Genomic DNA, 25,811 nt, shown 5'->3' on the forward strand with positions numbered 1-25,811 from the left:
CCGTGGATGCTGTCTCCGCTAAAGCGTTATCACCTTAACATTTCAATCACTCTGTAATGCTAAACTACACAAAGCTAACATTGAACAGACGCACATCCAGTTTCAACAGAAACACTTTTATTATCTCATGTTTGTCATTGTGTCTTTCTTTTGAAGACAATGTTACATGTGTATAAATTAAGGGAGAAAAAACACAATTATAAAAGACCAACCCCGGTTGCAGTTACACCTGAACAGAGATGCATATGTGTGAGATAGTGTGGAATATGAGCGTGTGTGAGTGAGGTTGAAGTGAGTATGGTAAGGCCAGACCCTGCTCACCTCTGTCCTTCCACCCACTCCTTCAGTACCGGGTCCTTAGTAGTGATACGGGTCACACAGGCTCTTACTGTATTAGAACGAGTCCAAACAGCACAGAGTCCACTGTGCAGCAGGGTTTAATTCAGACCAGGTATGACCAGGTCTTCATTACTATAGTCCTGCCTCAGAGCAGCACAAAACAAAAGACACATGTATATCTGTGATACACACACTTCTTATTGTGCATATACAAATACAGTATGTAAATGAAAGACAATGGCACCCATGATGAGAAAAAAAGAAAAGAAAAACAAAGCATAGATATTAAAGCTAAATCAAACCATACTGGGTTAAGTGTTGTTGGGTAAATCAAACCATACTGGGTTAAGTGTTGTTGGGTAAATCAAACCATACTGGGTTAAGTGTTGTTGGGTAAATCAAACCATACTGGGTTAAGTGTTGTTGGGTAAATCAAACCATACTGGGTTAAGTGTTGTTGGGTAAATCAAACCATACTGGATTAAGTGTTGTTGGGTAAATCAAACCATATTGGATTAAGTGTTATTGGGTAAATCAAACCATACTGGGTTAAGTGTTGTTGGGTAAATCAAACCATACTGGGTTAAGTGTTGTTGGGTAAATCAAACCATACTGGGTTAAGTGTTTTTGGGTAAATCAAACCATACTGGGTTAAGTGTTGTTGGGTAAATCAAACCATACTGGGTTAAGTGTTGTTGGGTAAATCAAACCATACTGGATTAAGTGTTGTTGGGTAAATCAAACCATACTGGATTAAGTGTTGTTGGGTAAATCAAACCATACTGGGTTAAGTGTTGTTGGGTAAATCAAACCATACTGGGTGAAGTGTTGTTGGGTAAATCAAACCATACTGGATTAAGTGTTGTTGGGTAAATCAAACCATACTGGATTAAGTGTTGTTGGGTAAATCAAACCATACTGGGTTAAGTGTTGTTGGGTAAATCAAACCATACTGGGTTAAGTGTTGTTGGGTAAATCAAACCATACTGGATTAAGTGTTGTTGGGTAAATCAAACCATACTGGATTAAGTGTTGTTGGGTATATCAAACCATACTGGATTAAGTGTTGTTGGGTAAATCAAACCATACTGGATTAAGTGTTGTTGGGTAAATCAAACCATACTGGATTAAGTGTTGTTGGGTAAATCAAACCATACTGGATTAAGTGTTGTTGGGTATATCAAACCATACTGGATTAAGTGTTGTTGGGTAAATCAAACCATACTGGATTAAGTGTTGTTGGGTAAATCAAACCATACTGGATTAAGTGTTGTTGGGTAAATCAAACCATACTGGGTTAAGTGTTGTTGGTTAAATCAAACCATACTGGATTAAGTGTTGTTGTGTAAATCAAACCATACTGGATTAAGTGTTGTTGGGTAAATCAAACCATACTGGGTTAAGTGTTGTTGGGTAAATCAAACCATACTGGATTAAGTGTTGTTGTGTAAATCAAACCATACTGGGTTAAGTGTTGTTGGGTAAATCAAACCATACTGGATTAAGTGTTGTTGGGTAAATCAAACCATACTGGGTTAAGTGTTATTGGGTAAATCAAACCATACTGGATTAAGTGTTGTTGGGTAAATCAAACCATACTGGATTAAGTGTTGTTGGGTAAATCAAACCATACTGGATTAAGTGTTGTTGGGTAAATCAAACCATACTGGATTAAGTGTTGTTGGGTAAATCAAACCATACTGGATTAAGTGTTGTTGGGTAAATCAAACCATACTGGGTTAAGTGTTGTTGGGTAAATCAAACCATACTGGGTTAAGTGTTGTTGGGTAAATCAAACCATACTGGATTAAGTGTTGTTGGGTAAATCAAACCATACTGGATTAAGTGTTGTTGGGTATATCAAACCATACTGGATTAAGTGTTGTTGGGTAAATCAAACCATACTGGATTAAGTGTTGTTGGGTAAATCAAACCATACTGGATTAAGTGTTGTTGGGTAAATCAAACCATACTGGGTTAAGTGTTGTTGGGTAAATCAAACCATACTGGATTAAGTGTTGTTGTGTAAATCAAACCATACTGGATTAAGTGTTGTTGGGTAAATCAAACCATACTGGGTTAAGTGTTGTTGGGTAAATCAAACCATACTGGATTAAGTGTTGTTGTAAATCAAACCATACTGGGTTAAGTGTTGTTGGGTAAATCAAACCATACTGGATTAAGTGTTGTTGGGTAAATCAAACCATACTGGGTTAAGTGTTATTGGGTAAATCAAACCATACTGGATTAAGTGTTGTTGGGTAAATCAAACCATACTGGAGTAAGTGTTGTTGGGTAAATCAAACCATACTGGATTAAGTGTTGTTGGGTAAATCAAACCATACTGGATTAAGTGTTGTTGGGTAAATCAAACCATATTGGATTAAGTGTTATTGGTTAAATCAAACAATACTGGATTAAGTGTTGTTGGGTAAATCAAACCATACTGGGTTAAGTGTTGTTGGGTAAATCAAACCATACTGGATTAAGTGTTGTTGGGTAAATCAAACCATATTGGATTAAGTGTTATTGGGTAAATCAAACCATACTGGATTAAGTGTTGTTGGGTAAATCAAACCATACTGGATTAAGTGTTGTTGGGTAAATCAAACCATACTGGATTAAGTGTTGTTGGGTAAATCAAACCATACTGGATTAAGTGTTGTTGGGTAAATCAAACCATACTGGATTAAGTGTTGTTGGTTAAATCAAACAATACTGGATTAAGTGTTGTTGGGTAAATCAAACCATACTGGATTTTGGCTCCTGAGTGGCGCAGTGGTCTAAGGCACTGCATCTCAGTGCAAGAGGCGTCACTACAGACACCCTGGTTTGATTCCAGGCTGTGATTGGGAGTCCCATAGGGCGGTGCACATTTGGCCCAGTGTCGTCTGGGTTTGGCCAGTGTAGGCCGTCATGGTAAATAAGAATTTGTTCTTAACTGTCTTGCCTAGTTAAATAAAGGTTCAAATTAGAAAATAAAAATATTGAAAAAGTGTTTTTGGGTAAATCAAACCATACTGAATTAAGTGTGGGTAAAATGAAAAAGATAATGTCATTAGGAAGGCAGATAAAGAGTCTTTTAGGCTACAGTACACTGCACAGATGCTTTGGTTGTTCAGTTTTTCCTTTCTGCACAGAGCAGAGATGAACATCTTCTTTACCCCAACAAGTGTCATGAATGAATAAATCATCTAAACATCACCACTATTGCTACTAATCAGTCTCTTACACAGGCCCTGGCTGGGGTGCCTAGCAACCCACACCCACCCATCTTTGAGGTGACGTCATTTGGATATTCAAAATAAATGATTAAAATGTATGATGTGTTTATCATCATTCAAAATATAATATATGTATATTCATATATAAAACTCATTATATTTCAAACCCAATATAGTAAACTAAATCTATAAGGAGTTGATGATTGAGAAAAAAGTCATACTTGCCCTGCACATCATACTCTTTCTTCCCCACATTTCAATACTGTTTCTCGCCCAGTAATACTGTACATGACGTTGTAGTATTGTCTATACAATGACACATTTACAATATATAAAACCCCTTACTGTGATTGGGTCCAGAATAGTGAGAATTCATTCCAATGTGGGGAACCATGTCATCCTGCTGTACCCACTTGATTTCTTCCACTAATAATGTACTGTTCTTGCCAATGTGGTCAGTACTTATACATGTGTGAGTGTGTTATGGTTATGTGACTAATGTATACGTGCCTGTGTGTCTGCTGAAAGGTTATGGGTACAAAGTAGATCAACTGGAACCAAACATAAATAGTGCAGAAAATGGAGGCTGTTGTTCACGGGGTTAAAGAGAGTAAGTGCCTGGTCAGAATGTGCTTGTAACAACCTAATTCTCTGCCCCGTTGAGACTTTATATTATAGGCTTCCGGTGGAGGAGGGTTACTCTGAGTTCAAATGAAAAGCAGTTGGGAGCATGAAAGTGATTGGGGGATAATTACTATCTCACAGTTTAAACTTTCACATTTTCCTGGTTCACATTACATTCAGCAGTTGCTTGATGAGTATTTTCTAGTTTGTATGCACCCCCAGCAACCCCTATAGCCCTCCAGACAGATATGTTGGGCTGAGGATGGTATTCTGTGTGTCTTCCACTTCCTTCCAGAGCACATACCAGATCTCTGTAACAACTGACCTCAGAAACCTTATGGGCCACACCAGGGGCACTGTCAGATGTGGTTGCTTGTTTGTGAACTGCAAATCTAAACCAAGTAAACAATATGCCAATATCAACAACTTTGTATAAAAATAATTTTCAGTGTGAGAGTAAGTCTCTATTAATACAAAACATTAAATCTGCAACCAAACCGTGGGCGGTAGTTAGAATCAACTTCTAACTGGCTGGATCAATTTAAATTAAAAAGGTACAGTAACAGTACATTTTCATTAAAACTTCAGATTTCAACTATAAACATGACTTATTGTTCCGATTATTATTAGAACTGTTTTATAATCATATTATTGTCTTGTTATTATCTTGTTATCACAAAATATTCACACAAAAGGCCAGACAGTAGGTACAATACTTCCAGCCCAAATACTACATTCCTAACAGTAATTACAAAATATACTAACACTTTGTCAAGAATCCTGTCACCTAAGACATGTAGTGCACAAATCAGTTCTTAAAGGCAAAATACTGACAGTGCCTTCACCAGCTGATCCCAGATCAGCCTGTCCACAGCTCTTCAACACTAGGAGTTAGGACTAGGTTTATGCTCAGGTGAACCTAGGTCAGTGCCTGGGAGCCAGTGTCTCCACTAGCAGCCCTCCCTGGCTGAACAGTGGTATGCTATGGGAGGCCTGAGGAGCATGCTGTCTGTCTGTGGTAAGATGCCAATATGCTGTCAGTAGCAAACATGGGCCTCCTTCAGTGCTATAGCAACATCAGCCAGTTCTGTAGGAATACAATTACAGGTCCAGAGCAGGCTCCTGTCTGTCATATAGGCTGTAGAACTATACACTGGGGTGTAGAATTCACACTCTGCCTAGATATTCATGTGTGGGATGATGGATCTGTTTTTGGGACAAGTAATTGGTGTGCAGGTTCTAGCTACAATGCCATTTATATCCTTTAAATGACTCACTGCACAATAGAAGTGTATGTGTTTCTATGGTTAAGCACCAAATGACTGGGTGAGTGTACAGTGCCCAGGCTGGAGTCTCAACATCAACACGGATATGCATTAACCCACAAAGAACAAAGAAAAGTGCTTATTTACCCAATAGACAAAGATTCAATTACCAGTGGAGTGGAAGTGTGACTGTGTTTGGGAGGTATCACAATATACCCAGTTTGTGTTTGGAAAAGTACTCTGGTTGTCAAACCACGTTGGTTACGGTCTGAGCTCTATATGGTTATACGCAGGTCTAAACCTTGTTCCTCCTGCAATGGAGAAAAGAACAGAGGGAACTTAAGTTCTTTACCAGGCAGACGGACATAGATGACAAACTAATTCAAGCGTTGGAGTCTGTGCCTACCTGCACTTTCCGATACCAGTTACTAATCAAAATAAATGTCCATCCTTTTAAAGTATACTGTCTTTCTATAAACTTCTGTGGCCTTCTTTTTGTTTGTCGGTCTGTCTGTTAGAGAGGATAGACTTCATCCCATCCCAGTCTACAGTGGAGGAGAGGAGAACTGATTTAGATGGGTTGCTATTCAATCATTAAAACCCAGAAAAAATGATGTGCTGAGCAGAGGAATAGTGCATTGTGGGTAGCGTGTGTGGAGCACCTGATTATTTTGGACATCTCTATTGGGTCCATTTTCTATGGTATTCAATCTCTCCTCTCTCTCACACCCCCATACAGCTCAGTGCTATGTTGTCAGGGAGGACCTATAGAAGGCCCCTTCTCTCCTTTGACTCTGTAAAACAGATGAAGTGTGTGTGTCCGTGGGGAGGTAAACTGTATTGTGAGTGTGTGAGACATACACAGTTGCACACAGAGGTCAACACCCAGACCCAGCGGTAGAGCAGTCTCCTGGGCCTGGGTGAGTCCAGTGAGGGGGTAGGATGTGTCTGGTCGAGGCTTAGAAGATTTCAGTGCACATATTCCAGTCCTGACTGTCCTTAGCCTCCCAGTATCCCCCCTTGTACACAAAGTTTGTCTCTCCAGTGATGGCGTTCGTCCTCTTGTGGAACCACTGTGGCTGGAAGCCCTCGTACTCCCGACCTGGGCGAAGAGACACAAGCGTCACTTATACAGTGGGCTACTGTCAGGTCACTACCACACATTACACACACCTCTATGTCTGTTTCTCTGGCTCAGAAACAGTACAGCCGTATGGAGGGCCAAGTCAAGTCTGAATGAAAGAGGCGCATGGCAGCAGGAAAAAGATTGAGCGGCTTTTTCCTGGGTCATAGTCTGGAAGAGTGGGTACTAGGGAGTCAGTCAGCATGCAGACCTCATAAAGGATCCCTTCCAGTTCCAGGTTGTCTTTATTGCAGTGGTGCTGCACAGAGCTAGATGATCCAGACACGTTAAACATCTGGAGAAGTGTTTAAGGTCTCTGGGCCACATTAATATGATATAGTAATCTCAGACACAAAGACAACCTGGAACGCTGCCATTGGCAGGCCACAGAGGGGAGGGTCAACACAAAAAAAGATGGGGGTGTGGGGGAGAGGGTGATGCACAACGGGGGGGGACACAAGGCAACCCCCACTCACCAGAGTCATCATAATCACACTCTGACCACCAACAGAGGGAGGAAAAGAGAGATGCGTCATGGGTACATCAAAATACAGCCAAGCCTAGGTCCCACAGCTACACAGAGCACTGGACATTAACAATGTGACCAGGATGACAAGTGTCTGCTCTGCTGTTTCCTCTCTGTACACCCCCCAGTAGCCTCCATTAGCTCTTCACTTTCAATTCTCATCTGTCTCACTCCAGGTAATACTGCTTTTGTCATAGCATTTACATCAAGGTCAGGGGAAGGGAGGAATGATTCAAAGTTATTGGACTTAATAAAGGCATTTCCCTTTCTACCCTGCTCCTTTCTCTCTATCCGTTGTTCTCTCTGTCAACTCTCCACTGCCTCTTTCTCTCTCTCCACCCTGCCCTCCCTCCCTCCCTCTTACCGTCATCAAGTGCATCTGTGGCCTCTGCCTCTCTCCTCCTCCTCACAGCTCTCTGTTTCTCCTCTAGTCTCTGTTTCTCAGAGTTGGCCTCGTCCCATCTCCCCGCCTCCATCAGCCTCTGGTCCGGTCTCAGCCGGCTGTCCGTCAGCCCCACCCCATCCTCCGGCTCATTCAACGTCAGCGCCAGCGAGGAGAAGAAGTACATGTTCTCAGCATTATCCCTAACAGAGAGAGAGAGAAAAGAGAGGAGGTGGGTGGGAGATAGAGGAGAGCGGTTAGGTTGATCTGTGCTCTATAACGTAGTAATCCTTGTTGTGTTGTTGGATTAGATGGTGATCTGTGTTATCTGCTGTAGTGTTTTACTGCGTGAGGCTGGGCAGGCTGGGCAGTGCTTACGGGAGAGGGTATTTCTTCCACAGTAGTTTGGGGGACAGGGTCTGGTAGACTGTCTTCTGCTTGCCCTCGGAGCCACTGCCCCCTTTGCTGCTCTGGACGATCTTGGAGCTCTCGATCTTATCGTCCCACGTGCCAGACAGGATGTAGTGGGCCTGCCCTCCACTGTCTGACACCACCCCTGTCACCTGGACAACACACACAGAGAAAATGTATCATTCCGTTTGTAGAAATTAATACAATATCCCTCACTATAGTTAATTATTAACAACTATTTTTGAAATAGTCCATTCAAAAATGATATATTCTCTTGCATTATCCAGCAGGGGGCAGCACACAACAGTGTGACAGCCGAGCCTATGAGCTCATCATGCCACGGTCAGGTTTCAGCTAGTGCTGATTAGAGGGTTGTGATGGTGGTGACATGTACCTTGCGTGGGACTTCCCTGGAGAAATAGCTGTAGGGGGAGAACTTGAGCTGGCATGTCTCCTTGGTCCTGTGGTTGACTATCTCAATGTCCCCTGACTGCCCCGAGAGAGAGTTAGAGAGAGAGAGAGAGAGAGAGAGAGAGAGAATGAGAGAGAGAGGGAGAGAGAGAGAGAGAGAGAGAGAGAGAGAATGAGAGAGAGAATGAGAGAGAGAATGAGAGAGAGAGAGAAAGAGAGAGAACGAGAGAGAATGAGAGAGAATGAGAGAGAACGAGAGAGAACGAGAGAGAACGAGAGAGAACGAGAGAATGAGAGAGAGAATGAGAGAGAGAGAATGAGAGAATGAGAGAGAATGAGAGAGAGAGAAAGAGAGAGAATGAGAGAATGAGAGAGGGATAGAGACAGAGGGAAAAGGGAGGGTAGAATGGGATGGAAGAGAAAAGAAAAGACGCAGGTGGAATAGGAGGGAGAATTTCTGGTTAGCATCAATTAAAATCAGAAACAACCGATGAGTCATCAGAACATTCCACAGCTGTATCAGAACAGTATCTTTACATTTATCCCCCTCAGGGATGTAATGAGATTCTACTAGGAAGCTCTATATAAATGACACTACGGTGTGCTTTAGGGACTGCTGAGAGGGTGTTTGTGAGTGTGCCAAAAATCATATGCTCGCTTGAGTTTATTCCCTGACCCCTGTCTTCCTCCTCCTCCTCCCATTCCAGTGAGGGGCTGGTACATAGTACCAAGTAGTACTACAGACATATGATGTGATAGACCAACAGACAGACAGTTACAGACTGTAATTGAGTCATCACAGAGAGAGAGGCAGAGAAACCATCAGAGACCACAAACAGGCTTATTCGTGTGCTGTTCTGTTCGTTTCTGTTGCCATTGACCTCTGCCTCCACACAACACTCACTTCACCAGCCTGGATTACATTGCAAACAGCTACAGGATGAAAATAGAAAACATTAGATGATAGATGACACACATGGAGGGCTGACATACAGGTCGCATGGATATTGACTGAATCAGACAATGAGGACACAAGAGGAGAGTAGGAGAGAGACATGGACAGGTAAGAACATGGGAGGAGGAGGGAGAAGAGCCATGATGTAGTTAGTAGACAGACCTGGTCAATCCACAGCTTGCCCACGATGATGTTGTGCACGGTGGAGGTTACCTTCCTCCACACATAATGGTTCCCACTGGAGTGGAACTGCAGGTGAATGGCACCTGGGGAGAGAGGGGAAAGGCCAAAAAAGGAGAGAACATTGAGATATAAATCGAGAGATGGAGTGGAGGGGATGAAATGCAGTCAGAGAAAGAGTGACAACACCGTAACAAGGCAACATGTATTGTGGTTGATATTCTGGTTCTTATTTTGAGTCATTTATAAACAAGGTCAGTCCAACCTGCAGAGACCTGGCCTGATAACACAGGAGTGGCTGAGAGAGAGAGGCAGAGACTCAGTCTGTACTTAAATCTCACTAGGATTACAATAAACAAACAAGAGGATAATCTGTATAGTTCAAATGGATAACATGGCTTCATGTTATAGGATATGTATCAATCACATCTATGGGATCTATTCATCTCTCATTTAGGGCCTTAGAGACCCATGGGCACAGCCAGAGTTTATGCATCTGTCACAGGGGTCGTTAGATTCATTTTCATCCATCTATGTTTTAGTGAGTGACTGGGAGGGAATGGGAGGGACAGAGGTGATGCTGAGGTTGCCGGGGTTTTAGAGGCCTGACCTACAGAGAGATCCCGGTGTTCCCACCTATAAACATATATACAGTGTCCTCTGTAGTTATCGGGACAGTGAAGCATCTTTTCTTCTTTTGGCTCTATACTCCAAAAGTTGTGGATTTGAAATCATACAAGGACTATAAGGTTAGTACAGACTGGCAACTGAAATTTGTGTATTTCCATCCATATCGGGTGAATAATGATGAGTGAGAAAGTTAGACGCACAAATATCATACCTCTCACCATTACAATAACAGGGGAGATTAGCGTTTTTTGGGGGGTATGATATTTGTGCATCTGTATATTTCTCACTCATTATTCACAATTCATTCAGGATTATCTGTAATCATGGTTCATCCTCATTCATGTAGAAGTGTTTTGAAATATATTATATACTTATTTACAATAAAAGTGACTCCAAAATGACACAATACATTATTTACCATTCATTTCTATTGGGCAGAAAATAAACTGAAACATAACCAAAATAAACAGCAAATGCATCCAACAAATGTGTAGAGTCACAAGCTTGATGTAGTCATTGCATGCTATGAATATGGGACCAAATACGTAACTTTTTTCTACTTTCATATACAGTACCAGTCAAAAGTTTGGACACACCTACTCATTCAAGGGTTTTTCTTTATTTTGGAATCATGTAATAACCAAAAAAGTGTGAAACAAATCAAAATATTTCTTCAAAGTAGCCACCCTTTGCCTTGTTGACAGCTTTGCACACTCTTGGCATTATCTCAACCAGCTTCACCTGGAATGCTTTTCCAACAGTCTTGAAGAAGTTCCCACATAATGCTGAGCACTTGTTGGCTGCTTTCCTTCACTCTGTGGTCCAACTCATCCCAAACCATCTCAATTGGGTTGAGGTCGGGTGATTGTGGAGGCCAGGTCATCTGATGCAGCACTCCATCACTCTCCTTCTTGGTAAAATAGCCCTTACACAGCCTGTATATCTGTTGGGTCATTGTCCTGTTGAAAAAGAAATGATAGTTTCACTAAGCTTAAACCAGATGGGATGGCGTATTGCTGCAGAATGCTGTGGTAGCCATGCTTGTTAAGTGTGCCTTTAATTCTAAATAAACCAATCACCGACAGTGTCACCAGCAAAGCATCCCCACACCATCACACCTCCTCCTCCAAGCTTCACGGTGGGAACCACACATGCTGAGATCATCCGTTCACCTACCCTGTCTCACAAAGACACAGCGGTTGGAACCAAAAATATACACTGCTCAAAAAAATAAAGGGAACACTTAAACAACACAATGTAACTCCAAGTCAATCACACTTCTGTGAAATCAAACTGTCCACTTAGGAAGCAACACTGATTGACAATACATTTCACATGCTGTTGTGCAAAATAATAGACAACAGGTGGAAATTATAGGCAATTAGCAAGACACCCCCAATAAAGGAGTGGTTCTGCAGGTGATAACCACAGACCACTTCTCAGTTCCTATGCTTCCTGGCTGATGTTTTTGTCACTTTTGAATGCTGGCGGTGCTTTCACTCTAGTGGTAGCATGAGACGGAGTCTACAATCCACACAAGTGGCTCAGGTAGTGTAGCTCATCCAGGATGGCACATCAATGCGAGCTGTGGCAAGACGGTTTGCTGTGTCTGTCAGCGTAGTGTCCAGAGCATGGAGCCGCTACCAGGAGACAGGCCAGTACATCAGGAGACGTGGAAAGGCCGTAGGAGGGCAACAACCCAGCAGCAGGACCGCTACCTTCGCCTTTGTGCAAGGAGGAGCAGGAGGAGCACTGCCAGACCCCTGCAAAATGACCTCCAGCAGGCCACAAATGTGCATGTGTCTGCTCAAACGGTCAGAAACAGACTCCATGAGGGTGGTATGAGGGCCCGACGTCCACAGGTGGGGGTTGTGCTTACAGCCTAACACCGTGCAGGACGTTTGGCATTTGCCAGAGAACACCAAGATTGGCAAATTCGCCACTGGCGCCCTGTGCTCTTCACAGATGAAAGCAGGTTCACACTGAGCACATGTGACAGACATGACAGTCTGGAGACGCCGTGGAGAACGTTCTGCTGCCTGCAACATCCTCCCCCATGACCGGTTTGGCGATGGGTCAGTCATGGTGTGGGGTGGCATTTCATTGGGGGGCCGCACAGCCCTCCATGTGCTCGCCAGAGGTAGCCTGACTGCCATTAGGTACCGAGATGAGATCCTCAGACCCCTTGTGAGACCATATGCTGGTGCGGTTGGCCCTGGGTTCCTCCTAATGCAAGACAATGCTAGACCTCATGTGGCTGGAGTGTGTCAGCAGTTCCTGCAAGAGGAAGGCATTGATGCTATGGAATGGCCCGCCCGTTCCCCAGACCTGAATCCAATTGAGCACATCATGTCTCGCTCCATCCACCAACGCCACGTTGCACCACAGACTGTCCAGGAGTTGGCGGATGCTTTAGTCCAGGTCTGGGAGGAGATCCCTCAGGAGACCATCTGCCACCTCATCAGGAGCATGCCCAGGCGATGTAGGGAGGTCATACAGGCACGTGGAGGCCACACACACTACTGAGCCTCATTTTGACTTGTTTTAAGGACATTACATCGAAGTTGGATCAGCCTGTAGTGTGGTTTTCCACTTTAATTTTGAGTGTGACTCCAAATCCAGACCTCCATGGGTTGATAAATTTGATTTCCATTGATCATTTTTGTGTGATTTTGTTGTCAGCACATTCAACTATGTAAAGAAAAAAGTATTTAATAAGAATATTTCATTCATTCAGATCTAGGAAGTGTTATTTTAGTGTTCCCTTTATTTTTTTGAGCAGTGTACAATTTGGACTCATCAAACCAAAGGACAGATTTCCACCGGTCTAATGTCCATTGCTTGCGTTTCTTGGCCCAAGCAAGTCTCCTCTTGGTGTCCTTTCGTAGTGGTTTCTTTGCAGCAATTCGACCAGGAAGGCCTGATTCATGCAGTCTCCTCTGAACAATTGATGTTGAGATGTGTCTGTTACTTGAACTCTGTGAAGCATTTATTTGGGCTGCAATTTCTGAGGCTGGTAACTAATGAACTTATTCTCTGCAGCAGAGGTAACTATGGGTCTTCCTTTCCTGTGGCGGTCCTCATGAGAGCCAGTTTCATCATAGAGCTTGATGGTTTGTGACTGCACTTGAAGAAACTTTCAAAGTTCTTGACATTTTCAGGATTGACTGACCTTGTCTTAAAGTAAGGATGGACTGTCATTTCTCTTTGCTTATTTGAGTTGTTCTTGCCATAATATGGACTTGGTCTTCTACCAAATAGGGCTCTCTTCTGTATACCACCCCTACCTTGTCACAACACAACTGATTGGCTCAAACGTATTAAGGAAAGAAATTCCACAAATGAACTTTTAAACAGGCACACCTGTTAATTGAAATGCATTCCAGGTGACTACAAGGTGTGCAAAGCTGTCATCTAGGCAAAGGGTGGCTACTTTGAAGAATCTCAAATATATTTTGATTTGTTTTTTGGTTACTACATGATTCTATATGTGTTATTTCATCGTTTTGATGTCGTCACTATTATTCTACAATGTAGAAAATATAAAAAAGAAAGAAAAACCCTGGAATGAGTAGGTGTCCAAACTTTTGACTGGTACTGTAAGTGAATTTGTCCCAATACTTTTTCCCCCCTAAAATGGGGGGACTATATACAAAAAGTGCTGTCATTTCTAAACGGTTCACCCGATGTGGATAAAAAGTCTGCAATTTAACCTCAGTCATTGTTTGATGTCAAATCCAAACTTTTGGAGTATAGAGCCAAAAGAAGAAAACATGCTTCACTGTCCCTATAATTACAGAGGCCACTGTACACAGTCATGAGACCTTTATTTGCATTGAGTGTGTGTTGACAGTGCTCAGTACATGCTGAATATACAGCAACTCACCCAGAGGCATTATGGAGAGGTATTTGCCACGAAACTTGCTGGCTATGGTGATTTCCTGCCAGAGGGTCCAGCCTCGCTGAGAAATCACATGGTGAGATGCTGCTGGGGGGTGATGGCTCACCTAGGGGGGGGTATTTACACGTTCAAATGAAGATCACTGCTCTAGCTTATAGTATGTCATGATTGGTACTTTTTGTGTATCATCATAGCATGAATGTTTTGTAGAGGCACTAAATGGTAGTGTCATTTGCAGACACATGGAGTATTTTCCTGTGTGTGTGTGTGTTTGTCTCAGCCTAATATTGTCATTTATCTCTGTCTCTGTGTGTACCTGCTCACACAGCGAGCGGTAGCCGAAGTCCTCCAGACGGTCCAGCTCATAGGTCTCCCCCAGCAGGGGGTTGAAGGGCTTGGCCGTGCGGTGGACGGTGGTGGAGTAGGAGGACACAGAGAAGGCTGCCACCAGACACAGCTGCTCCAGGGAGCTCTCGCAGCGCGCCGCCTTGTCCAGCAGCTCATGGTACTCCAGGTCCTCTGTCAGCCGCTGCAGCATGGACAGAGGCTCGTTGAAGTTCACCTGTAGACAGACAGGCGGACAGAGAGAAAGACAGACAGATGGCAGTGGTTACAAGAGTTTTGTCATTGACTAGCACATTTTGGATGAGTCCCAAATAGCAGCCTATTGGGATGCCTGCGCTACCCACCTCTCATGCACTCACACCCAGGCTCATTCTACTACATGGACACAAGCATGACACTCACAGGCATGGGGATCTTGGAGAGCTCTTTGCCGATGCAGTTCTTCATGATGCTCCACAGGTTGAGGGAGTAATTGGGTTTGTCTGGGATGTGGCTCCTCCTCCTTCTGAGGGGCTGCAGCTCCTTCCCTGAATCATTACAGCTAGGATACTCCTGAGAGAGAGAGAGAGAGAGAGAAACATCTGTCACTGTCAGTGTAGATGTCACATTGGTATATATGATTCGGGAGACAGGTGCAGGAATGGGTAATTGTTTTTTTTATTATACCCCAAATGACGGTGTGCCATGTAAGGACATGAAGACCAAACAAACACGTAACAAAAACACAGGGTTGAAACCCAAACAAAAGAGCGAGGAGTACCTCGAATAAATACACACGCGCACAATGATTAACACACGGGACAACACCCGTAATCATCTGCACAATCCACAAGGGCACGAAAGCCCAAAACACACAGCACAGGTACTCACACGCACCAACAGACATTGTAACAATAATAGACAGCCCAATGGACACCAAAGGGCACACTTATACAAGTGCTAATCAGTGGGAATAGGGGACAGGTGTGCATAATGAAAGTTCCGGAGGGATCCGTGACAGTAGATCTCTAACTTTGTAGATCTTAGCTTGTCAGGGACTCAAGTGAGTCCCCATCTGGAAGTAGAGTGACAGAGAAAGAGAGAAAGAGAGGGAGGAAGAGATGGAATAAAAGAGGAGAATGAGAGGGATAGAATTGGGAAAACAGATGTCTGACTGGTAATTAAGATCCAGAGAAATTATGGAGAGAGAGAGAGAGCTTGTGTGTGTATGTGTGTTCCCGTGTGTGTGTTTGTTTGTGTGTGTGTGTGTGTGTGTGTTTGAGAATGCAACAAAACATGCCCAAGTTTGTGATATGCTATTTTCCTTAACAGGATGCTAGGAAACAGCAATTGGAGACAGGTTAAAAAGAACTCAAAGAGCTTCACACACAGTGACAAAGGTGAATAGTATAAAGCCTAGATGTGGACACGCATGTGGATTATCACTGAGAACTGTTTGGAGGAAAGAGACGCTCACATTTTCCTGGTTCCAGTCATTGGTCTGGCCTCCACTCGCTCCACTCAGGTTACTCTGAGAATGCCTAGAAGAGGGAGAAATGTCATCTTAACAATAACACACGCATGCACACACACACACACACACACACGTACGCAGACACACACATCGAAACACACACAAAATAACGGAAACAGGTGGGCGCAGGCAGCTAGACATAGATGGGTGGCTCTATTCAGCACATGGCTGTGTGTAACATCGGATCGGTCTCTGAGCTGCTGTGTTGGAGGTGTATAGATGTGTCTCTGAGCTGTTGTGTTGGAGGTGGATAGATGTGTCTCTGAGCCGCTGTGTTAGAGGTGGATAGATGTGTCTCTGAGCTGTTGTGTTAGAGGTGTATAGATGTGTCTCTGAGCCGCTGTGTTAGAGGTGGATAGATGTGTCTCTGAGCTGCTGTGTTAGAGGTGTATAGATGTGTCTCTGAGCTGTTGTGTTAGAGGTGTATAGATGTGTCTCTGAGCTGTTGTGTTGGAGGTGTATAGATGTGTCTCTGAGCTGTTGTGTTGGAGGTGTATAGATGTGTCTCTGAGCTGTTGTGTTGGAGGTGGATAGATGTGTCTCTGAGCCGCTGTGTTAGAGGTGGATAGATGTGTCTCTGAGCTGTTGTGTTAGAGGTGTATAGATGTGTCTCTGAGCCGCTGTGTTAGAGGTGGATAGATGTGTCTCTGAACTGTTGTGTTAGAGGTGGATAGATGTGTCTCTGAGCTGCTGTGTTAGAGGTGGATAGATGTGTCTCTGAGCTGCTGTGTTAGAGGTGGATAGATGTGTCTCTGAGCTGTTGTGTTCGAGGTGGATAGATGTGTCTCTGAGCTGTTGTGTTGGAGGTGGATAGATGTGTCTCTGAGCCGCTGTGTTAGAGGTGGATAGATGTGTCTCTGAGCTGTTGTGTTAGAGGTGGATAGATGTGTCTCTGAGCTGCTGTGTTAGAGGTGGATAGATGTGTCTCTGAGCTGCTGTGTTAGAGGTGGATAGATGTGTCTCTGAGCTGCTGTGTTAGAGGTGGATAGATGTGTCTCTGAGCTGTTGTGTTCGAGGTGGATAGATGTGTCTCTGAGCTGCTGTGTTAGAGGTGGATAGATGTGTCTCTGAGCTGCTGTGTTAGAGGTGGATAGATGTGTCTCTGAGCTGTTGTGTTAGAGGTGGATAGATGTGTCTCTGAGCTGCTGTGTTAGAGGTGGATAGATGTGTCTCTGAGCTGCTGTGTTAGAGGTGGATAGATGTGTCTCTGAGCTGTTGTGCTCGAGGTGGATAGATGTGTCTCTGAGCTGTTGTGTTAGAGGTGGATAGATGTGTCTCTGAACTGTTGTGTTCGAGGTGGATAGATGTTGTTACGTTCCCCAGATTATGTGTTGTAGATTGTGTATTTGCATGTGTTTATTTCAGGAAATGGCTTCCTGAAATCCCTCAAGCAGCTGATTGATCGACTCCAGGGCTAATTGGAGAGCTGACCCCGCCCCCTCGTCAAGACACAGCTGTCTCCAATTACCCATTCCTTCTGAAGCTATATAAAAGCCAGTGTTCTGTTCAGGAGGGAGATCTTTTTGGAGGTAGAGATTTTGATGGAGGTAGGGATTGCTGAGAGTGATTGTGATAGAGGTTGATTTTGCTAGAAAGTGGTATGTTCTGAGTTTGTTGCTCAGATAGAGCTTATTTGACATCCTTTTGTTTCTTAGTTTGTTTGAAATTGTTTAATATTCTGTTTCATTTGTTCCCAGGGGGAAAGGGGAAGGCACCTAGGGAGTGCTTAGGCAAGAGGCCCGCGGGCATACATATACCCGTAGCATATTCGCTGTGTAGACACACTAGGTAAGACCTGGGCGGACCACCCCTTGTATTTTGGTTAGGGCACCAGGTGGTGCTAAATTAGGTAAGTAGTGGGTAGGCAGGTAAGATAGGAGAGGGGGGGGCTTTGAGATTTACTTTCTTTGCTTTGGTTCCGTCCAGCCCCTTTTCCCCATATTACCGTGTAAAGGAATAAAGTCCTTGTAAACGGTACCACATTCTGCCTGTTGTCATTCTTACTTGCACCTACAGTCCATACCTTTTTCGCTTCACGGAGAGTCTATTTGTAGCAGGGTGTTGCGTTCCCTCTTCATAGAGGCGTGCGTAACAGATGTGTCTCTGAGCTGCTGTGTTGGAGGTGGATAGATGTGTCTCTGAGCCGCTGTGTTAGAGGTGGATAGATGTGTCTCTGAGCCGTTGTGTTAGAGGTGGATAGATGTGTCTCTGAGCTGCTGTGTTAGAGGTGGATAGATGTGTCTCTGAGCCGTTGTGTTAGAGGTGGATAGATGTGTCTCTGAGCTGTTGTGTTAGAGGTGGATAGATGTGTCTCTGAGCTGTTGTGTTCGAGGTGGATAGATGTGTCTCTGAGCTGCTGTGTTAGAGGTGGATAGATGTGTCTCTGAGCTGCTGTGTTAGAGGTGGATAGATGTGCTGTTGTGTTCGAGGTGGATAGATGTGTCTGAGCTGCTGTGTTAGAGGTGGATAGATGTGTCTCTGAGCTGTTGTGTTCGAGGTGGATAGATGTGTCTCTGAGCTGCTGTGTTAGAGGTGGATAGATGTGTCTCTGAGCTGCTGTGTTAGAGGTGGATAGATGTGTCTCTGAGCTGCTGTGTTAGAGGTGGATAGATGTGTCTCTGAGCTGCTGTGTTGGAGGTGGATAGATGTGTCTCTGATTGGAGAGGCGCAGCAGAATATGTATCTGGGATATAGAAACATTCTATTCTCCTCACGGGGAAAGGAATATGTGTAAATAGTGTCTCAACAGGTGTTCTGGTAAAACAGGGCAGCAAAAAACAACTACCCTAATTCTTCAACTGAGACACATAACAAACCCAAAGTATTTTGGAGATGAAAGCATAAGTCCAAAACAGAGAAGTGGCCGGGCCGTGGGTCATTCCCTAGTAGAGGAGCAGTGAGGGGATGAGCTGTCTTTTATCATAGAGACAACATCTTCAGCTGTTAATAGTGCCAGAGCCAGTCCAGTAAAGACAGACACTCATTAAAAACAGACAGGTGAGGATGCTTGCAGACAGACAACACTGCCACCGTCCAGTGTGTGGTGTGTGTGTGTGTGTGAGAGATTATGAGCACAGAGAGGGGAAGAGGTTCTGAAGTTTTAGGTTTATTGAGCTGCTGATGAAAGGAATGAGTCATACACAGGCAAAATGAGGTGCACCGTGTGGCTCTGGGGCTTGACAGATATTCTGGTGTAAACACTACAGAATCCATCAACAGGCACAATCAAGACATCCAGTCTTTGTATTTATCACAATCTATTCACACCGAGTCTGTCTTATACTCAAGTAACACCAAGCTAAACTGCCGTGATCCATTGAGATGGATGTGAAAAGCAGACGGAGGCGTGAGTGTACTGTACAGGCCACAGGGTGAGACTGACCTGTGCTGTGTGTTCTCAGTGGCGGTCACTGTGATAAAGGCAGGGGACTCCTCCATGGCGTCAAAGTATTCTGTATCCTCATCTTCATCACTCGCCTCCCCTTTCTGCAGCCTCTCACTCCCTACTGAGAGAGAGAACGCACACACACAAAAGCAAACACAAACACACACACAGTAAAGCAACATTTAACACACACCCTGCTCTATACTGGTGCAGCAGTAGTCACATGATTTGTGGAGGGGAAAGGACGGTTGGGTAGCTAATCAAATGCTCATGGAGATGAATAAAGAACATAAGACTTTAATAGGTAACGTCCCTGTAGGCTAACTATGAACTGAACTTGATTCCAGACGAGAAGGGAAGCAACAACTCCAACTTCAATACAACCTCAGATTGACAAAATATAATATATCCATTCCTGTGTGATACACAGCTTACTCTTTTACGCTAGGATGGCTATCACAAAGGTGAGGAGTGATTGTGTCCATTTGAATACTACTCTCATGAGAAATGTATCTTCCAGTCTCATTACAGAGACAATATAATTCAAAACCATCTGACATGACTTTCAATTTCCTATTTCCCCAAGATGGTCTATTTCTCTAAATGAACAGAGTCCCGTTAGTCTAAGGACTAAGGGGCAATACTAAGGGGCCCGACCGTCTGCCTTACCCTTCTCTGTGGTGGGGGCGCTGGGCGTGTTGGCGGACAGTGTGGGGGCCTCTCTCCAGGCTCTCTCCAGACTGTTGTGCTGCTTGGCTAGCTGCTCTATGGTCTCCTCCAGGTGAATACGCTGCTCTCTCTCATACTGCAGCGCCCGCTGCCATCTCCTGCTGTGGGTCTCCGCTAGGTCCAGGAAGTCCCGACACGCCTAATCATCACAAACACAACATAGCACACAGACACACATCAAACACTGGATGTCAGACAGAAGATAAGGAGTAGAGGCATGTAAAATCATGAAAGAGTCAAATATGCACACAAGGATATTTATCTTGTGGATGTGTAGATGTTGAGGGCTACCAGGTCCATTCTTGACTGGTGGAAGGAAATCCGTTTTCCAATTAAGCTGATGTTTGTTTTATCATAAAATGTATTCTAAACATGAGTACTGTCAGTACTTAGACCACTGTTAGCACTGTCATCAACATCTTGAGAATGACTTATATCTCTTCGCCTCTCTCATGAGTGTCAGCTACTGTGTGCATATTAAATCATGTCTTAGGGGCAGGCTTCTGAGTTTCCACACTATAGCACCAGAGAGGGAATGTTTATCCACAGGCAAAACCCTTGGACAAAAAAAGTGAACTCAGGGCAAGTCATAAAAGGTCTTCTGAGTTACGACTGTGGTCTTGGCATTATTGGCGAAACAGGGATCTTACTCTAGATCAAAACATACAAGTAGAATGTGTCAGCATTTTCCCCAACTACATCAGGTCTGACCACAGAATGTTTTGGGAAGTCAATGGGACACACACTGTGATAAGAAAACTGTGGAGAAAGCAGAAACACATCAGTCCTGCAGGCTACCACTCTTTCCCCAAGTAAGTATCAGGGTGAATGGTTAAACAACTAGCCTAAACAGTATACCCTGATAAACCTGTCTATACTGTACATCCATCCATGGACCTCCTTGTCCTCAAATCTACACAACCACTGAGTGCTCTGATCCTGTGAGCACATTGTTATGCAGTCAGTGCAGCATCCTGTTCAGCATTCACCCATTAAAAACCTCTTTGGTCCCGGTACCACAGGCCATTGGATAGCTGAAACCACTTGGCCATCGTTCTGGTTGAGGTGTGTAGCTGAGGGCCACGCGTGTCACAGAGCACAGATAATCTGTGTCCTCTCAGATCAGTGGGCTGCACAGATAGGACGTATCGGCCTCAGACAGAGGGAACAGGGACATGACATCCTATATATCCCCCCCACTGAGCCTGTAGCTCAAAATAATAGAATATTTCACCCCAACCCACCACCATTTAGAATAGAGATGCAGAACTAGGAGACCATTAACCTACATGGTGCTTTGGTAAAAATATATCTGAATATACAGGGTGTTTATTTTGAAGTGCTGCATTGTGCACGCAACCAATCATCATGTTACGAGTTTAGATCCAACAGTATAGCTTATCACATGAATGAATCAGAGAGCTGCACGTTAGCCTAACTGACAAGCAACGAGCCCGAGTCCCACGTCCTGTCCACAGGGGGTTCTTGTACATCAAGCTGCCTCATGCTACAGAAATAGGTCTCCTGCTTTGCGGGCTGTTCTGGTTCGGACTAGGCTACTTACTTGCTGATGACCTGACACCAAAACCAGAAGTGTTAACTCAGTGTTTCAGTGATTTTACAATTCACAGCCAAATGACAAGCAGGGTTAGCCTATTGTAACTAAATAACAGCCTCTTACCTTCAGCAGTCAAGTATGAAGTGTCCTGTTTTTACTATTCAGACTGACAGTGAATCATGTGACGGAGCTACTTACTTCCTTCTGCTCTTCAGGCACATATGAAACTAAATATCAACTTCAACCTGATTTTGGTTCCACATTTGTTCTGCTGAATCTATTATTTAAACAGACTGCTGCGTATAGCTCACGGTTGGGGAATATCATGTCTGAACTCAGTGTATAGAATAATGATTCAACATGAAAATCAAGCATGTTTAACATATTTTAGTCAGTGCTGAATTAAATGTCCTGGTTCACTTTACAGAATGAGCATGATTGGGTGTGTCAATTTCCTTTGAGGTTTCATATGGCTAGATAACATAAAATGGAAAGGGGAACCTATTGCAAACTTGTGCAAACGCACGCAAGCACTCAAACACACAAACACACACTTCACCACCTCACCGACACAGCAGTCACACAACACGTGAGGAGTTCCATCACCCCTAAATGAACCAGTGTCCAAGCTTCACTTCAGGGTCAGACCAACATCGCTCAACCACCTCCAACCCCCAAGTTAGTGAAGAGAAAGGGCAGTGTTGGTGACATATGGTCCCGTATAGCTCAGTTGGTGGAACATGGTGCTTGCAATGCCAGGGTTGTGGGTTCGATACCCATGGGGGACCAGTAGAAAAGAAAGTGAAAATGTATGCGCTTGCTACTTACTGTAAGTTGTAAGAGCGTCTGCTAAATGATGTAAGTGTAAATATCAAACTGCATCACAAGCCAAATGCAAACAAAAAGGGTACAACAACTGTAGCTGTGATCAAATAGCTAGGCTCTCTACTCCCCCTTCCTTTGCATAAAACCAACCTGAAGCAGCACTTTCCCCACAGCGTCTCCAGATCTAACAGTGGTGTAATGAGATAGGAAATCCTACAGGGTGTGTTTAATTGCCTGTCCAGTAACTTTCAGTTCCCACTCCAATTAATTAAAACAGTGATTAACTGTGTGCAGAAAAAAAGTGCATCCTTTAGAGGGAAGACTACAAAATCTGTGATAAAAGTGCAGACGTCTCCACACTCTAAATGGGGCTGAACTCCTGTGGATGACTTGGTTGATTCTCATTCAACTGAGCAAACACACCCACACCATCATTACTCACAGTATCAGTTCAAGCTTCAAGCCAGTTCAAAATGTCAAAAGTACATGTGCCCTGGCTACACTATCCCACCTGCCAGTGACCAATGTTATGGGAGCATTCCCCCATGTGTCAGACACCCGTCACCACAGAAATAGCAGTCTGTGGCCCAGACAAAACAAGACTATTTATTGTCAAACACATCAAAGCCAAGCAGAGGAGTAGAAGAGACACACAAACCTTTTCTGGTTGTCTGTGTAGCGCCTGGCCCCTGTAGGAGCATGTCTGTCTTGTGGAGGAAGAGGGGGCTCTGGGATTCCTCTCTGGGCTCAGGTCTCTGGACTGGGAGGGTCCAGGGAGGTTTGGGGTTGGGGCAAGACTATTCCTGTCCTCCCCAATCACTCCTTCAGTACCGACCTCTCCTTTCCTCTGCCCTCTAGTCCACTATAATACCACTTGGCCAATGGAAATGACTCTCTGTGGTCACGGTGACAATAGCAACAGAACAGCTAGTTCCGATGCTAACAACACCCCTGCACATATCTTACATACTGTAACTGGATGAGTGGCATACTGTAAACAATACGATGCTAGAAAGAGGTACCACCTGAGAAGTGTTTCCCTTTCCCGTCACATTTGCAAGAGCATTTAAGAATCTTAAGTAGACGACTACAATATACACAATGCTGACCTGTGTCCTTCCTGTCACATCTATCATACCATAGCACTGAGAATGCTAGTCACCCTTCACACAGTAGGCCTAACCATTGCCATGTAAAGGCTTCTACACATCTGCCCAACTACAGCCAACCCAACTGTCTATGGACGGTTTTGGAAAGAATTTGTGTGTAGCGTCAGTTGGTTGCCCCTGGACATAGTCGCTCGTAGTTGGTCCTTATTCAACATGTAGAGGGTTGGTCTGAATTGGGGATAAACGACCCAACGTTTCATCCATAGTTGGTTAGCTTAAGTTGAATAGATGTGTAGAACCCTTAAGTCTCACTACTCACATTGATCATAGCATTCGAGGTGATGCGGAAGAGGGTGGCTCGCTCGTTGACACCCTTGACCTTCTCTCCTCCCTCCACGGGGACTCTCAGCGCCTCGAGTTCACTCAGAGAGCGCTGCAAGGCCGCCCCATGCTTGGCGATTAGGTCGTTACACGTGCCGAGGTCATCAAGCTTGCTGATCAGGGTCTTCAGAGTGCCCTGAATCCCCTCACTACGGTCCGACTGGGTCGTGGGCTCCTCGTCTCCTGAGTCATCTGCAGAGGAAAGGTCAGAGGTCAGATAAGAAGAGACTGGAATACAGGAGGGCAATCGGGGATGCAGGGTCCTCACCAGAGAGACAGACAACAAACAAACCGACCAACATGAGCAAGACATGATCCCCCGAATGCTATTTGGAATCCATTAATCTAAAATGTAAAATCCACATTCTAAGCCCAATACCCAGGGGCTGCATGACTCCCTTTATTGATCTCTCTTTGTCATGGATGACATACTGCAGACACATACAATGGAGGACAGTGCAGTGGGCTCACCAGTAGCAAAGGCTGTGTTAAATTAATTCAGACAGGCAGCCAACGGATGCCCCTCAATATATGATTGGAGATCTTAAATGAGACAAATCTGTGGTTTACTGATTGCTCTGCTTGGTTACAGATTCAAGACAATCCAAAAGAGGTACACAAACATATGCGCACACACACACACACACACACACACACACACACACACACACACACACACACACACACACACTCGGACGGAACGGATAGAAGGACAGGTTTGCATCAAAAATACACAGGGTTATTTATGACTTAACCATGAAGAGATTCAGATATACTATAAAAATTTAATTTAATAGTAATAACCTCCACTGATAAAATGTGTGGTAATTGCTATGATCCTTGGCTGGATTTTACAGCTGGTTTCCAGTTTCACTTCCACTTACTAACACAAAGGCACACATGCAGACACGCAGACTGAGACAAACACACAATCGGACCGAGACGCACACATCTCTCTCTTAATGGCCCCATTCCAGAGACAAATAATGGTGAAACCCTCGGAAGCAGAAGACATGTATTTAAGCCGAGTCAGGGTATTTACATGAGGCAGTCTTCCATTCCCTCGGCTCTGCTGCAGCGGTGACTTCTGTCGTAGTGAAGTGTGGCGACAGTGGAGAGGTTACTCAGGGCCACTCTGAACATATGAGAACAGTGTGTCAGCGTCTGTCCGAACATTATACACACTCTCAGTGGGGCCCGAAATACCCACCAGGTCATGCACAGAACCCGATATAGCCCACCCAGGCGTTATTGGAAATCCTCTGGGATCGGATGGATTTAACAGTCAGTGCAATGACCCTGGTGGTGGCCACCATCGTGAAGGGTAAGATATAAAGTAAAGCAACCTTAGGGCAACAAAATATGACTTGATCAGAGAGAGGCTGGTTAGCCTATCTGTTCCAGAGAAACCACATCAAGACAATGCGTTTCCACAAACACACACCCTTCAAATGTCAGGGTAGAACAGATGATTTACTGAGGCAAGTCAGAGGTGGCCTAGAGGTTAGAGCGTTGGCCAGTAAACGAGAGGTCGCTGGTTTGACTCCCCAAGGTGAAAATTATTTTGATGTGCCCTTGAGCAAGGCACTTAACAATTCAAATGTTTGTTCTCCACTGTTTTCTTAAGCCAAGGTGCAGAAAGTGGCCGTGTGTTTGTTGTCTGCATGCCAGCAGATTTTACTATTATGGAAATTGGTTTGAAGATGATATGTACTATAATAAGCATAACATAACATGTTGGACAATAGTAACAGAGAAATCATATTTACGGTATTATGTGTTGGTAATGTGTGCATTATAGCAGTGGCAGTGGGTTCATGTACATTTGTGTGTTTTGAGTTACAAGCTACAGTACTGTATGTATAGGAACCAAAATGAACCTTTTCACAGCAGACATGTGACATATTGGAGTAAGTTAAAACCTGAGGTAAGGTATCATCACCCTCAACACTAGAGCCCTTGTTCCACTGCCTGGACTTTGGAGCCTTGGAAACC

The 25,811-nt window shown here is 44.2% G+C and overlaps 1 protein-coding gene and 1 long non-coding RNA gene across 3 annotated transcripts in view; one reads left to right on the forward strand and one right to left on the reverse strand.

Moving 5' to 3' along the window:
• Positions 1-3,801: 3,801 nt before the first annotated feature.
• Positions 3,802-25,811, reverse strand: part of LOC112248508 (oxysterol-binding protein 2) — a 90,449-nt gene continuing 68,439 nt past the window's right edge. The window contains exons 1-13 of one of the 2 annotated variants that reach the window (XM_024417596.2): positions 24,859-24,980; positions 23,755-24,008; positions 19,884-20,082; positions 19,212-19,335; positions 15,773-15,836; positions 14,719-14,868; positions 14,288-14,533; positions 13,957-14,077; positions 9,423-9,526; positions 8,289-8,384; positions 7,862-8,046; positions 7,466-7,686; positions 3,802-6,554 (exon numbers count right to left, since the gene is read on the reverse strand). In XM_024417596.2, the coding sequence (XP_024273364.1) occupies positions 6,412-6,554; positions 7,466-7,686; positions 7,862-8,046; positions 8,289-8,384; positions 9,423-9,526; positions 13,957-14,077; positions 14,288-14,533; positions 14,719-14,868; positions 15,773-15,836; positions 19,212-19,335; positions 19,884-20,082; positions 23,755-23,763 (1,662 nt within the window). In that variant the 5' untranslated portion in view covers positions 23,764-24,008; positions 24,859-24,980 and the 3' untranslated portion in view covers positions 3,802-6,411. Of the gene's footprint in view, positions 6,555-7,465; positions 7,687-7,861; positions 8,047-8,288; positions 8,385-9,422; positions 9,527-13,956; positions 14,078-14,287; positions 14,534-14,718; positions 14,869-15,772; positions 15,837-19,211; positions 19,336-19,883; positions 20,083-23,754; positions 24,009-24,858; positions 24,981-25,811 lie in introns of those variants that run through there. The other variant, XM_024417594.2, reaches the window with a different exon arrangement.
• On the forward strand, positions 16,421-18,444 carry LOC121846357. Its single transcript, XR_006083220.1, has 3 exons — positions 16,421-16,880; positions 17,952-18,231; positions 18,292-18,444. It is a non-coding gene; the product is annotated as an uncharacterized LOC121846357 (long non-coding RNA).

The sequence above is a fragment of the Oncorhynchus tshawytscha genome, linkage group LG04 (genome assembly GCF_018296145.1).
Source record: "Oncorhynchus tshawytscha isolate Ot180627B linkage group LG04, Otsh_v2.0, whole genome shotgun sequence".
Classification (NCBI taxonomy): domain Eukaryota; kingdom Metazoa; phylum Chordata; class Actinopteri; order Salmoniformes; family Salmonidae; genus Oncorhynchus; species Oncorhynchus tshawytscha.